This window comes from Pangasianodon hypophthalmus, chromosome 21 (assembly GCF_027358585.1).
Source record: "Pangasianodon hypophthalmus isolate fPanHyp1 chromosome 21, fPanHyp1.pri, whole genome shotgun sequence".
In the NCBI taxonomy this organism is placed as follows: domain Eukaryota; kingdom Metazoa; phylum Chordata; class Actinopteri; order Siluriformes; family Pangasiidae; genus Pangasianodon; species Pangasianodon hypophthalmus.
The window spans coordinates 8287885-8302325 of record NC_069730.1 but is presented as its reverse complement, the minus strand read 5'-3'; the positions used below and the strand labels follow the sequence as shown (position 1 = coordinate 8302325).

Genomic DNA, 14441 nt, shown 5'->3' with positions numbered 1-14441 from the left:
ATCAACTCCAGTCTCGCATTTGAAGCTCATGTAAGTAAAATTAAATGCGACAGCCTTTTTCCATCTCAGAAATGCAGCTATGCTTCTGTAAAGCCTTGCTGTCTGCCTGTTCCAGTAAGTGCATAAAATAAAACAAGCTTCAGGTAGTGCAGAATGCAGCAGCCAAAGTCCAGGAGAACCAGAAACTCTGATCATATTACCCCTATTTCATCGACATTACAATGACTGCCAGTAAAAATTCACAGTCATTAAAAAATGCTACTTACACCCCACAGGATGCCTGAGGGAACTTTTGGCCTACATCTGTGTGAATCTAAAGGTGCTGAGAATAATCAGTACCTTTATTAGTACCTAGAATAATAAAGACTACAGCAGGGGACAGAGTCTTTTCTTACCAAATATGGGATAGCCTTCCCATTAATGTTCTGGACTCAGTCACAGTCTTAGTCTTTAAATTTATCCTGAAAACCTATTTGTTTAGTCAAGCATTTGTTAAATAAATCTTCTCTTAGCTGCAGATCTGGGCATTAATGAGTATTCAGGTCATCATTCAGGAGTATGTGGAGTTGGAGCTTTCAACAGATGCTCTCAAAATCATTTAGAGTGAGCCTAAACTAGAGAATCATAGGGAAGTCATGTAAAAGAGCAAAAGTGCAGCACAATCCAGGAGAAACAAACTGTCCAAACTGCAAAATTGACTGAGAATGCTTTTATCCTAACAGAATTTATACTGCTCACTATTATATAAATAGATTGGTTATTGCTAGTTTTTTACTGTATGCACCACAGATGTAAACTCCAGGTAAAATAGAAGCTTGTCCACAACTAAAAGCTTCATAAAAGCTTTTGTTGTGATTTGCTCTTTAGTAGTCACCACTGTTGCACTCACCTTTTTGGACCAAATTAGGTTTTAATACTTTACTGCTCTGGAAGATTGTTAATCTCACACCATCTTTTGCTCTGCTCCATAGCACAGCACTAATTTATAACCAAAATAGCAACAGCATAAAAATGTGAAGAAAAACCATGACTTGCAATCAACCAAAATGCCAAGCTATTGGAGTTCATCAGCAATTATATTAGGCAGCAAGTGAACAGTCAGTTCTCAAAGTTGATGTGCTGGAAGCAGGAAAAATGGGCAAGTGTAAGGATCGGAGTGACATTGACAAGGGCCAAATTGTGATGGCTAGACGACTGGGTCAGAGCATCTCCTAAACAGCAGGTCCTGTGGGGTGTTCCCGGTATGCAGTGGTTAGTACCTACCAAAAGTGGTCCAAGGAAGGACAACCGGTGAACCGGCAACGGCTCATTGATGTGCGTGGGGAGCGAAAGCTAGCCTTTCTGTTCTGATCCCACAGAAGAGCTACTGTAGCACAACATGCTGAAAAAGTTAATGCTGGCTATGATAGAAAGGTGTCAGAACACACACTGCATCGCAGCTTACTGTGTATCGGGCTGCGTAGCCGCAGACCAGTCAGAGTGCACATGCTGACCCCTGTCCACTGCCAAAAGCACCTACAATGGACAAGGGAGCATCAAAACTGGACCAGGGAGCAATGGAAGAAGGTGGCCTGGTCTGATGAATCACATTTTCTTTTACATCATGTCGACAGCCGGGTGCGTGTGAGTCATTTACCTGGGGAAGAGATGGCTCCAGGATGCACTATGGGAAGAAGGCAAACCAGCGGAGGTAGTATGATGCTCTGGGCAATGTTCTGCTGGGAATCCTTGTGTCCTGGCATTCATGTGGATGTTACTCTGACACATACCACCTACCTAAACATAGTTGCAGACCAAGTACACCCCTTCATGGCAGCAGTATTCCCTAATGGCTGTGGCTTCTTTCAGCAGGATAATGTGCCCTGCCACACTGCAAAATTTGTTCAGGAATGGTTTCAGGAACATAACAAAGAGTTCAAGGTGTTGACTTGGCCTACAAATTCCCCAGAACTCGGTCCGATCGAACATCTGTGGGATGTGCTGGACAAACAAGTCCGATCCATGGAGGCCCCACCTCACAACTTACAGGACTTAAAGGATCTGCTGCTAACGTCTTGGTGCCAGATACCACAGCACACCTTCAGAGGTCTTGTGGAGTCCATGCCTCAACGGGTCAGAGCTGTTTTCATGGCACAAGGGGGACCTACACAATTTTAGGCAGGTGGTTTTAATGTTATGGCTGATTAGTGTATAAATAGACCTTATGTGTTGGGTTAAGCAAACATGTTTTGGGTTTTAAAAAAAAAACAGGTGAAACAAACAGGTCCATGTTCCCAAATAAAAATGTTTTAGTGTCGCATTGCTACATCTATGGAACACTCAAATATGATTTTTGTGTAGCTATTGCTCCTGTAAGCATGACTGATCAACGATCTTGCCCTGTATGTTACACACTAAGCCAAGCACCTCAAGAGATTTCCTAAAAATACACCCAGACTCGAAAACAGCATGCATTTTCCTCAGGGATTATTTTGTAACCAGCTGCAACCATTACCTACTGAAACAATTACATCTTACGGAGCAACAGGTATACAGCTACAAGACACTGGATAAACTTGTCCAGACATGTCTCAGCACCTGCTAATCCAAAAGCCTCATAGGATGTGTGTGTGTGTGTGTGTTATCTTTTGGATCACTGTATTACCCTAACAATTTCAAGAATAACAAGAGGTTTCTAATTTTCTCATTATCTCCATCTCTTCACCATGGAATTATTTTCCCCAATGAATAAATATAGAGAAAGAGTAGAATAACAATCCTGAAATTTATCCCTTTCTTCCCCATATCTTCCTTTATGTTTTTATCTTCCCCGTATTCATCCATCTCTATCTTTCTATCTTTAATTCACTCCCTATACAACCCTCCCTCTCCATGTCTCTTTCTGTCTCTTCTACCCTCCCTCATTCCACATCCGTCCATCTAAACACCATAAATAAAAAGGAACACTACATTCCAGGCAGCTTGAAAGAACAAGTCACAGAATGGATAAAATGAGCCAGTAACATGGCATTACTATTGATGGAGAGAGAGATACAGTTACTGTTGTATGTGTATGTGATGCATGATGGAAAGATAGCTGATCTGATTTTGGCTGCTTCACAGCAAACAGCACTGACACACGACGTCCCTCAATTAGAACAGTCACAGTACCTTACATACTCATAGATGCATCACAGGAATTTAATACACTGGATCATATTCAGAGTTGGTGACTTAAATTGCCAATTAACATATGTCAATATATGACATCATTTGTCAGTAAAAGTAAATGATAAACATTATATATTCAGACTTGTGAATATGTCGGTGCTTATCTTTATTTTCTAGGGAATCCATTCAGATTATTACAGATAAGGTGGATCATAATCACACCATGAATCCAGGAAATCAGTAGAGAAGTCTCTGTGGTTTTATCTTGATATGATTGGTTTGTAGAAATGAAACAGAGCAGATCTAGACGCTAGCCTGCAGTTAACCACAGAGGAGCGCTTACCACCTGCAACACCACCAGTACTCTATTAGAGGAGGTGTAGGCAGTGACAGTCCTGCTAGAGGTGCTGTGTGTGAATCGCTACCAGCATGACATGAACACAAGCTTAGATGTCCATTCAATGATAGCTGGCTGTGTGTGTTTGTGTGTGCAAGGAGGGGGCACATGAAATTACATGATTGCTTGGTTTTTATAAACACTTGTGATGGTATGCAGAAATCAGAGGCTTTTCAGAGGCAAGCAAAAGACTCTGGACTTTCACGGAGCATTACTCAGAAGAAAGAAGGCTTTTGTCACACACAATCTGACAGAGAGGGAGTTACTGTAACAAGATCAAGATCAGTTTTGATTTCAGGTTAGGTTTTTAATGAATGATGAGGTTTTCAAATCAACTGCGTCTAGATTGCCCAATTTAAACAAAGCACTTACATTTAAGCCCTTTAATCTCTAAATTTCTATAAAGTTATCCATTCTGCCAGCCTATGCAATAGCACATGACACTTTTGAGCAAGTCCTACTATTAATAGAAAAGCAAACCAGATTTTTTTTAATGAACTGAATTCTTTGCAATTTCCAGAGATTTCCATGGATTGTGAAAATGTCAATAGATGCATCTATATTTCCTGTCTAATATACTGCATCTCTTTGTTAGACTGCATCCAAAAATTCACTTTTTATCAAGTGATGCACTTTCATCTATAGGTGTAGCTATACCATAAGTTAAAGACTGCCCAAAATAATTTGGCCTTTCATATTGGACATTTTTCTCCAAAATGTATCTAACTAACTGAGCTCATACTTTGAGAAAGGTTAGAGACAAAGTGGCTTTATTTTGATTGCAGTCCTGGATTTAGGGTATAAATCGTAAAGCGAGGAGATCTGGAGAGAAGTGTCTGTGTTTTAATTAATTGCCCCTAGCAAAAATCCCAGTGATAATCTGTGGAAGAATTATTTATAGGCTGTAGTGATATTAAAACTATTTACAAAGCTAAACAAAATCTAACAATATCAAATAAAAGAAAAACCTAAACCTAAAGATCAAATAAAATTAAAAAAAAAATTTAAAGAAAAAAAAAACAACAGCTACCTGTTGGTGAGCAGTTTATTATACTCATACTACTGTATAATACTATACTATAATATACTCATACTATAATATAAAACAGTGCAATGCATCATTCACAACAGAAATCACACTTTAAGGAGTGTCTAAGAAATGAAACTCCTGTAACTCCTAACACACACATCCACAACAGATTTACAACATTGTAAAACAGGTCTCAGGGCAGATCTACAGTCATCAGAATAAAAACAAAGCCAATAATGTAAACAGTGATTCCATTCAATTTCTTCACAGGATTTTAACACACCAAAATCTGGTCCAGATGCAGTTCTGAACTACATTAAAGACAGATCCTAACCCTACACTGAAGATCTGAAGATCCTACAACACCATACACAACTCCATCTGCTGATGAGTTTAAATGTGACTGATTAATTTTGGGATTTATCCACTCTGATAAGTGCATCCCAGATGAAGTGATCAGAAAAGTGACAGCTATGATTGCTGATCCATAAATGACATTTAATCACTTCAGCATCAAATGTAATCACTCCCGTCATTAATCCAACCCAGAAGACAGCTTCACACAATGACAGGAAATTATCAGCTAGAAAGGCAAGTACAAAAATAGACTTTCGGTTGGTTTAACATCGCTGGATTTAAAACTGCTGTTTTAAGGAGAACATTCCATGCCAGAAAAAAAACAAAAAAACAATCATACAGGTTAAATAAGGTCAAATGCACTACACAAACGGTATAGCTTTTCATTTATGACATGCAGATAACAGGGCACACTGAAAAGAAAAACCTTCATTGCGTTGTTCTGTTGGTCTATTTAATGAAAAACACATGCTGAAGTTTGTGTCAGAAGTGGATGTGATCCATCTTTAAAAGCAATCAATGCCACTGCACTGCAGCTCACTGCGTGATTCCATTAAAGATAGAAAAGCAATCACCTGGTGAAAACTGTTTAATACAATACACAAATGATATTGTTTTTCATTAGTGACATGGAAAATGATACACACTGAGCAAATCATTCACTACAAACAATCATCAGGGTATTGCTTTTTTGAAGAATTAAGTGCTGACTTGTGTCAGAAATGAATGTAGTGTAATTCATTTACAATGCACTTGCTTTCAGGGGTTTGCATGCACAATGTCCCAGATCTTGCTGTGAGCCCTGAAGTGTGGCTTAGGACTGTGATTGGACAATCTGACAATTGCATTTCATTGTAGCATGACTTCCACTGACGGGAGTGAATTGTAATGCAACAAGGAATAACATTTGATTCTGACATGAAGTGAGCATTTAATTAAAAAGCAACACCCTGCTGATTGTTTTTCATTTTAGAGATCAAACAGCATAAAAGCAATGTGTGTTAAAAATATAAAGCAATACTGTTTGTTTATTGCATTTCATATTACTTTACTAGTGTAATTGCTTTTCACACTGGCACAGAATCAGCATACAGAAAGATTTCATACGTCAGTGGTGTTCTCAAAGTTATTTTGGTTATAATCTACTAAAGTTACTGGAGTGATGTGACTGCTTAATTATGCTATGATTACATAAATGAAGGTAAAGAACGGTCATTATAGATGGTCACTATCTCCAAGTGAGAGATTGTTAAAGTTATTATTACATTTTAGTCCTTGCAAATAAGTCCCAGAAAACTACTTAATTAATGCAAGAACTTTGGGAGAAAGTATGCATGTGTGTGTGTGTGTGTGTGTAGGTGGATGTGTGTGTGTAGGTGGATGTGTGCGTGGGTGTGCAGGGTCAGCCTATCCATGGGGCCAGGGCCCGCCCTGCTTTTGCAAAGTGCTGCTCAAAGATGAGGATATTTGAGAGCAATACCGAGTGTGTAACTGTTGCATCAGTGAGTTAGCTATTGTTACAAATGCAGATTCAAATCTACTATGTACAGTTTAACCCCTAATGTCTTCATTTAAACGTTTTATAGTTATGTGAGTGATGAATGATCATGTCTTGACTCAGCAGCAGGATTGAGACTTTAAGGGGATAACATTAGGCATAACTAAACCTGCATTCACACTATACACTCTCTATATAAGCACTTGATGTGGAATTAAAATGTAAAATGTCCCTGGTTTATCCAGACCCATCCTATGGTGCAGGTTGCCTTCTGTCCCCCAAAAACTCTACTCTCACTACCTGTCTTTAGTCCCCTTTCAACTGCAGTTGGCGCTGACAGTTGAGTTTAAGTACTATATAAAATACATTTACACATTTGTAACTCAGTGATGTGTATACATTTTGGCTACTGTCTCATGTCAGAACCTAGGCAGTGCACACACACAAGTGACAATGATGGCAGTCACCACACACCCCCAGGAGACAAACTACGAGTGACCTTATCTTTCACAATAAGACCTTCTAAATGTAATTAATTTCCTGCGCTGTTATTGCTTGGTGGCTTAGTGTGTGTCTTTCGCCAAGTTGTTCACCATGTATCTTGCTAGTGTTACAGAGAAATATTAACATGTAATGAACCAGTTAGCTGGTTTGCAAAATAGTTCAGAAATTAATAACTTACATTGTATGTACTGACTCAGTGGTTGGTTTTGTGACTTTGTTGGTAAAGTGTATGTGTCTGCAGGACAAGGCAATATTTGTTCCTGAACTATGAAATCACATGGAGAGAGAGAGAGAGAGAGAGAGAGGAGGTAAAGAAGATGATTTAAAGAATAAGATGGAAAGGAGGAGGGATGTAGCTAGGCAAGTATGTGAGTCAGAGAAACCTTTTTCCATATCATCTTCCCACATGTGCTATTTTTATACTATGTCTCACCTACACACACACACACACACACACACACACTCACACACACGCATATGTAAGACATCTACATGCCACCCAGTTGCTTTCTTAAAGATAGCAGTGCCTTGCGTTGGGCATCGACGTCAGAAATTCAAATCTTCCCAAACTGAAAACCAAAACCTGCCAAAACTGAAGATGTGATTCCGCTGCAGTGGTTATATATGTGCACAAATATCTTTTTGTTTAAATCTGACCTTTTGTTGTTTAAAATAATGTAAAGGGCATAGTTATAAACTTTGAATGTAAAATGAAGATGTATTCATTTGCTATTTATTCCAGTTTAATAGGGAAAGGAATCATATTTATTAGGGAAAGACTTCACGACTGTTCAAATATACGTTGATTATAAATCTAATAATGTCAACACAGACTCAAAATATCAGCAGTATCTATTACCCTCCCTCCTCACCCCTCCCCTGGGCACAAGATTTCTAATCTTTAATACTATTTTGCAGACATACTGTAAACATTCACCACTACATAATACCTGAACCAAACACTGCTGCCCTGCTATACTAACCACATACATATCTGCCTAACACTTCTAAACATATGTTGGCCCTCATATACCTATATGCATATACCTACATATATGATGTTGGTGCCTGATCCTGACAGACTTCTACTGTTGTTTCTTCTCTCACACTCCATATCTGCCTTATTCAGCCTGATACCTCGTCTGCTTGGAGTTTCTTTATTTGTGACTCACTCTCTGCTGCTATGGATGGTCACACATGGATACCCTAAAGACTGCACTTCCTAATACCCAAGTTTATACCCAAGTCTCACCCTTTCTTCAGTGAATAATCTCACTTGGATTTAGTAGACTTGTACTTACAGTGGAAAGAAAAAGTCTACACAACCCTAAAATTAGCAGGTTTTAGTGATATAAAAAAGAAACCAAGATAAATCATGTCAGAACTTTTTCCACCTTTAATGCGATAAACTGTAACAAGCAACAAAATTCAAGTGAAAAATAAATAGAAACAACAGAAAAAAACTTACAATAAACTGGTTGCATAAATGTGCACACCCTTTTATAATAGGGCATGTGACTGTTTTCAGAATTAACATTCAAACTCATGTTCAAAAGTATTTATCCTACACCCATCATCAATGAAGTGATTCTCATTAACCCCAGATAAAGATCAGCTGTTTCTGTAGGATTTTCTTGACTTTGTTTTACTTCGTTTTACCCGGCTGCTGAAGCCATGGTCCGCACACAGCTTACGAAACATGTACAGGAGCTCACTGTTGAAAGGTATTGATCAGGAGAGGGGTACAAAAGAATTTCCAAAACATTAGATGTACCATGGAACACCATGAAGGCCATCATCAACAAGTGCATAAAACGGGGCACCACAGTGTCATTACCAAGAAGGGGACGTCCCTCCAAAATTGTCAAAAGAATAAGAAGAAAACTTATCAGGAAGGCTGCCAAGAGACGTACGGCAATATTAAAGGACCTGCAAAAATATCTGGCAAGTGATGGTCACTCCCTGCAGGTGACAACCATCTCTCATATTCTTTCTGGGCTGTGGGGTAGGGTGTCTATTCAGAAGCCTTTTCTCATGAAAAGACAAACATCCAGATCTGCTTACGATCACCCCAAACCATGTGGCAAAATGTATTATGCTCTGATGATACCAAAGTAGAACTTTTTTTTGGCATAATTCTAAAAGATATGTTTGGTGCAAAATCATAGTGGATTTTGTGAAGCAGAGTGGTGAAGCATGGTGGTGGCAGCATACTATGGGGCTGCTTCTCTTCAGTTGGCAATGGGGCCCTAGTCAAGATAGAGAGAATCATGGATAGCTCCAAATACCAATCTATTTTGGCACAAAATCTGCAGGCATCTCTTAGACAGCTGAAAATGAAGAAAAATTTCACATTCTAGCACAATAGTGATCCAACGCATAAATCGAAATCAGCAAAGGAAGGTCAGGATTTTGGAATGGCCCAGTCAGAGCCCATGGAATGGCCCAGTCAGAGAACATGGAAAATGTGGAATGACTTGAAGAGGGCTGTGCACAGGAGATCCCCTTGCAACTTGATAAATCTGGAGTATTTTCTTCAAGGATTTGTGGAATAAAATTGCTAAGTCAAAATATATTAAGTTGGTAGACTCTTACTCCCCCCCAAAAAATGATTTAACAAAGTATTCTTTAAGGGGCGTGCAACCAGATTATTGTAAGTTTTTCTTTTTCTTTTTTGCCTTAAAACTTTTCTATTTGTTTTTCACAAATCTGACATGATTTATCTTGGTTTCAGGTTTTACATCACAAAACCCTGCAATTTTGATTAATATATCCACTGTAAAAACTGCTGCTGTAATCATAAAGACTGATGAACATCTGAACCCCTGAACGTCCTTTCAACACATAGTACTCTTTGATTATATAGTATATAACTGTGGAAGAGTAATGGTTTATAATTGCTCTATCTGGTATCACCCAGAAGAGGATGGGTTCCATTTTGAGTCTGCTTCCTCTCAAGGTTTCTTCCTCATGCCATCTCAGGGAATTTTTTTCCTTGCCACTGTCACCTCTGGGATCTATATATAAATCCCTTCATCCCTTCATTAATATAAAACTACATATAGATTTCTGTAAATCTGCTTTGTGACAATTTCTATTGTTAAACTAATACAAATACAAATGCAGCTGAACTGAATTGAATTGAAGATACCAACCATTACTGCATTATCCAAACTGCCTCCCAACCAACTTCTTAGCCATACATCAATTTAAATAGTCACAAAATATAATAAACACACAAATCACAAATTCGTCCAAACTCTGGCCCAGGCATACTAAATACAACATATGGCCAAAAGTATGTGGACACCTGATCATCACTCCTATATGAGCTTGTTGAACATCCCATTCCAAAACCATTAATATGGAGTTGCGTTCCCCCTTGACTCTACGTTTGATTTTATGCACTTGTTAGCAGTGGGTGTAGCTGAAACACCTAAACTCAATACGTTTGTATGTCTTTCTTTTATGTGTATGTATTTCTTTTGTGTGCGTGTATTTCTTTGCTACCTGTATAACAAACAGCAGCCCAAACAAAATAGTAACCCAACTCTTCTAAATCTGCATTTACTTTTGAGGGAACACATCACTGATATCACCCTGAATTTGTCCGTTGTTTACTCTGAGTTACTGGTTTATTAGGATACACTCTTCACTCATTGGTCATTTTATCAGCTACACATACCATATACTGTATTATTCAATGATAATAGGAAACATTTCTATGTGCTGCCTGTGTTGCCTGTGTCCTCTAGCCCATCATCATTAGTTACTTTTTTATAAAGCTTGACTTAGTTAATATCAAGTCATATCCACAACAATATCTGATATTACAATTGATGTAAAAATGTTCAAAATATGTATTTATAAGTACACCTGTGTGGCCTAGCTAGCTATATGTTCCTTACAAACATATAGCTGTATTTAAACATTGAAAAAAGGCAGATGGTTGGTCTGTGAGCACATTTCTAACTATACGTAAAACACTAACCTAGCCATGCTTACCTTACAGTCCACACAGACATGACTCCAAACTTAGGAACTAAACACTACTTCAATCACTCTCCTAACCAAACACTGGTCCAGTCCGACACCGCTGAATGCCTCAAATAAACAATACCAACACAACACTAATTCATATTAGACAAACTTATAAAAATGTGTAATGCCAATATATTATATATTATATATGCATCATAAATATATGTAACAAAAAATAAACGTTTCCACTAAGTACACTAAGTAAAAATGAACAGAACATTAGTCATGCACATAGGCCTATGTTTATAATTAAATCATTTTCAAGATTAGTGAATGTGGTTCAGGTTAAGTGGAGAGAGGTTGAGAGTTAAATTATGCATTGATTGATATATGTGCATTGAATGTGCATTAAATTATTGTAATAAGCCGCGGAATATGGTAGATAGGAAATATAGAATTCTACTTAGGTCTACTACTCTATGCAAAAAAAAAAAAAATTACTTAGTGTACTTAGAGGAATTCTAGAGATTAATTTTAAGTTTATTTCACTGTATTCATTTAATGTCCTGTGTTATGCTTCTACAGCCAGAAATAAATTATAAAATGTTATTTACCATGTAGTGATGATTTTTATTTAATCTGTTCATACTGAATTTTAGAAAACATTAGATATGTATTTGGAAAATATGAAAGATTTTCTAAACCCTGATTGTTGTTACTGCTGTAAGGAATGAAGTATAAAATGTTACACAGACCAACAACTGAAAATGTAGTCAGTTTTACTGAGTGTGTTGTGTTCATATGATATTAGAATACGCTGATCAAGAATTTGGAGATTTTTTTAAGTCCTGCTGTTGAAATTTGATTTGTTCTATGCTACAAGTAAATAACGTTTTAAACATGTCACTGAGGATTAAAGTAAAACCAATGAAAATATGTGTCCCAAATTACCAAACGTTATTAAAATGGATTTCCGTCAGTCTCAACAAAAGGCTAAGCCAAGCTTCTTATAAATACGAAATAAACATTTTCCTTCACATGTAGATAATCAGCACATTGAGGACTTCAGAAATTTGTCATGTTTGTCAGAAGTATTTGTTTTATTAAATGCAAGAAAGGTTAAACAAGGTGAAAACAAAAAAAAACTGAGTCAATGCATCTGAATTCACCTACAAACTGGATAAAGACAGTTGATTTGGTATTTGCTTCTGGTGGTTTGATGTTAGAGCAGGAGATGGAAATACCGGGATCACGGTTTCAGCACGTGGACAGCGACGAGATTTGAAAGTCTTTACTAAAGCCATGGGAACAGACTGAACTTTTTCCACTATATACAAAGCTTTTTATATATGGATAAGTAGTTTAAAGTCATTACTGGTTCAATAATATTACTATATTATGCTATAGGCTCTGACATTACTACAAGGGTGCGCGCGCATTTTCCCCCACTTTGGAGCTCTACTTTGTTTCATGATCATGAAGAGTAAGAATGTGAAAATTCCAAGCTATTTGCAGTATTACCTGATTGGTGGAAAGCTGCACATGGGGCGCCACGAGCAGCTGGAGCGCTATGTGCAGCGCGGAGGTCAGCACTCCCGCCACGATGGCCCAGGTGAGCGGCAGGGGCAGCATGCTGTAGGTGGCGAAGAGCGTGAAGAGCACGTAGCCCACACCGTCTCCCAGCAGCCCGTAGCCGAGCCCCGTGGCCAGGATCTGCGTGGCCATGGCCGCCCACGTCACAGCGCCGCTGTACTGCAGGTAGCCGTGAGAGCTCGCGTCCTTGCGCACCACGACGAGCGCGCAAATCACCACCTCGACGCCGGCGAAGAAGCCGAGCAGCGCGCCCTTTATCGGGTCCACGGGCGTGGCGCCCAGAGTCAGGTGCAGCACGAGCAGCGTCAGCTTGGTCACCACGTCCAGGACGTTCATCACCGCCACGGATTTGCGCCTCTGACCCAAGAAATAGCGCTGATACAGGCGCTCGAGTTCGCGCGATTTGAAGGCGTAACGCAGAGTGGGGAAGATGACGCCCCGGTACGCGCAGCCCCAGCTCACGAAGAAGTCCGAGTTGCTGGGCGCGCAGTCGAGCTGCAGGAATCCCAGGTCACTGCTCGAGCGCTCCGGGAACACCTTCGTGCCGCAGTTGTTGTGCCGCTCGCTCACTGATGTCCTCCCAGCTGACTGCTTGCGCAGGTCTTGTCCTGGTGTGTCCTCCGCAGCAGCGGCCTTGGGGCTGTTGTGCTCGTGGATGAAGCGCTGCTCGGTGATGTGGCGCACTGCGTTCTGCCACAGCAGCCGCTTCGGTCGCCCGCCGCTGTTATTCGTGGGGGTTTTGTTGATAGTGTACAGCTCCTCGCTCTCGCTCGAACACCGGACTTCGGATAATTCCATAGTTCCCGGACCCTGTACTATTCTCAGTAACTGTGTATGTGTGTGTATGTAGGTATGCGGATGTGTGTAAGGACTAATTGAACATGTTCAACGCAGCGAGTGAGGTTTTGACTCCGCAGTGAGTCAGGCGCGCGCCTGGAACAAACAGGCTGGTGAGGAAACAATAGCAGTGCATGATCAGGGGCTCACCTACAGTGACCTTTGTCCTCGGGCGGTGTCGTTTGCAAACCTCTACCCCTCAGCTCGGGAGTCCTCGAAGTCACAAGGGCTTGCTCGCGGTGGCGCTGCCACGCGGCGGTGAGGCTGTAGTGGATGTGTAGTCCTATAGCGGGGCGCCGTTATTTTCCAGCGCGCGACCCAAGTGCATAGGCAAGAATCTGCAAGAGGCGAGGCGCCATTCCGCCTCCCACGCGCCGCATAGAGAGAGCACTCTGTCACTTTACGTTATGCGCGCGTGCGTGGCGTCCTGGGAAGTCAAGACAGATCGCTTCTGCTGAATGTACCTGCAGCACGAACTCCAGGAAAGCTCGGAATCCTCAGCTTAACGCTGAGCGGAGATCTGGTGCCGCCGGCATCTTCAGCCGCAGTGACGAGAACGTGTCAGTGTCTCCAGAGCAGTAACCCCGGGAGACGTGTCAGCCTGCCCCTCATTTTGGGGGACTGGACCACCAGCATGCGAGGAGGGAAAGCCTGCAGGAGGAGCAGTACAGCGCTGATCTCGTTCTTCAAACAGCAGACGAGCATGAGCATGTGAGCATGAAGCGCAGGCGCGCGCGCAGAGTCAGCATCAGCACAGAGCCAGGCGCGTGCAGCGCTCGACCTGATCCACAGACGTCTTCACACTGAAATGACAGCGTGTCAGTGAGAGGGATGTGTGCGTGTGTGTGTGTGTGTGTGTGTGTGTCCCGGCTAGTTCAGGCATGGGGCGAGCCGTGTGTCAGCTGAGTAAATATGACGTCACACAGCCCTAGCCTCGTCCCCGCCCAACGCGCTCCTTTTGTCTCTCCGCTTTAATGCACCGGCAGACAGACAGCCAGTGTGCGTGTGTGTGCGTGTGTGCATGCGTGAGTGTGTCAGTCATATTTATTATCCTGCGTCTTGTAGCTGTTCATGATTAGCTATACTGGTCAACC

General features: G+C 40.7%; 1 protein-coding gene across 2 annotated transcripts in view; it reads right to left on the bottom strand.

Annotated features, from left to right (window-relative positions):
* The window catches only part of adcy8 (adenylate cyclase 8 (brain)), a 60222-nt gene extending 46047 nt beyond the window's left edge, over nt 1-14175 (bottom strand). For both annotated transcript variants that reach the window (XM_026941416.3, XM_026941417.3), the window contains exon 1: nt 12439-14175. In XM_026941416.3, coding sequence (XP_026797217.1) covers nt 12439-13308 — 870 coding nt within the window. In that variant the 5' untranslated portion in view covers nt 13309-14175. The remainder of the gene's footprint in view (nt 1-12438) is intronic.
* Between the last annotated feature and the right edge of the window lie 266 nt (nt 14176-14441).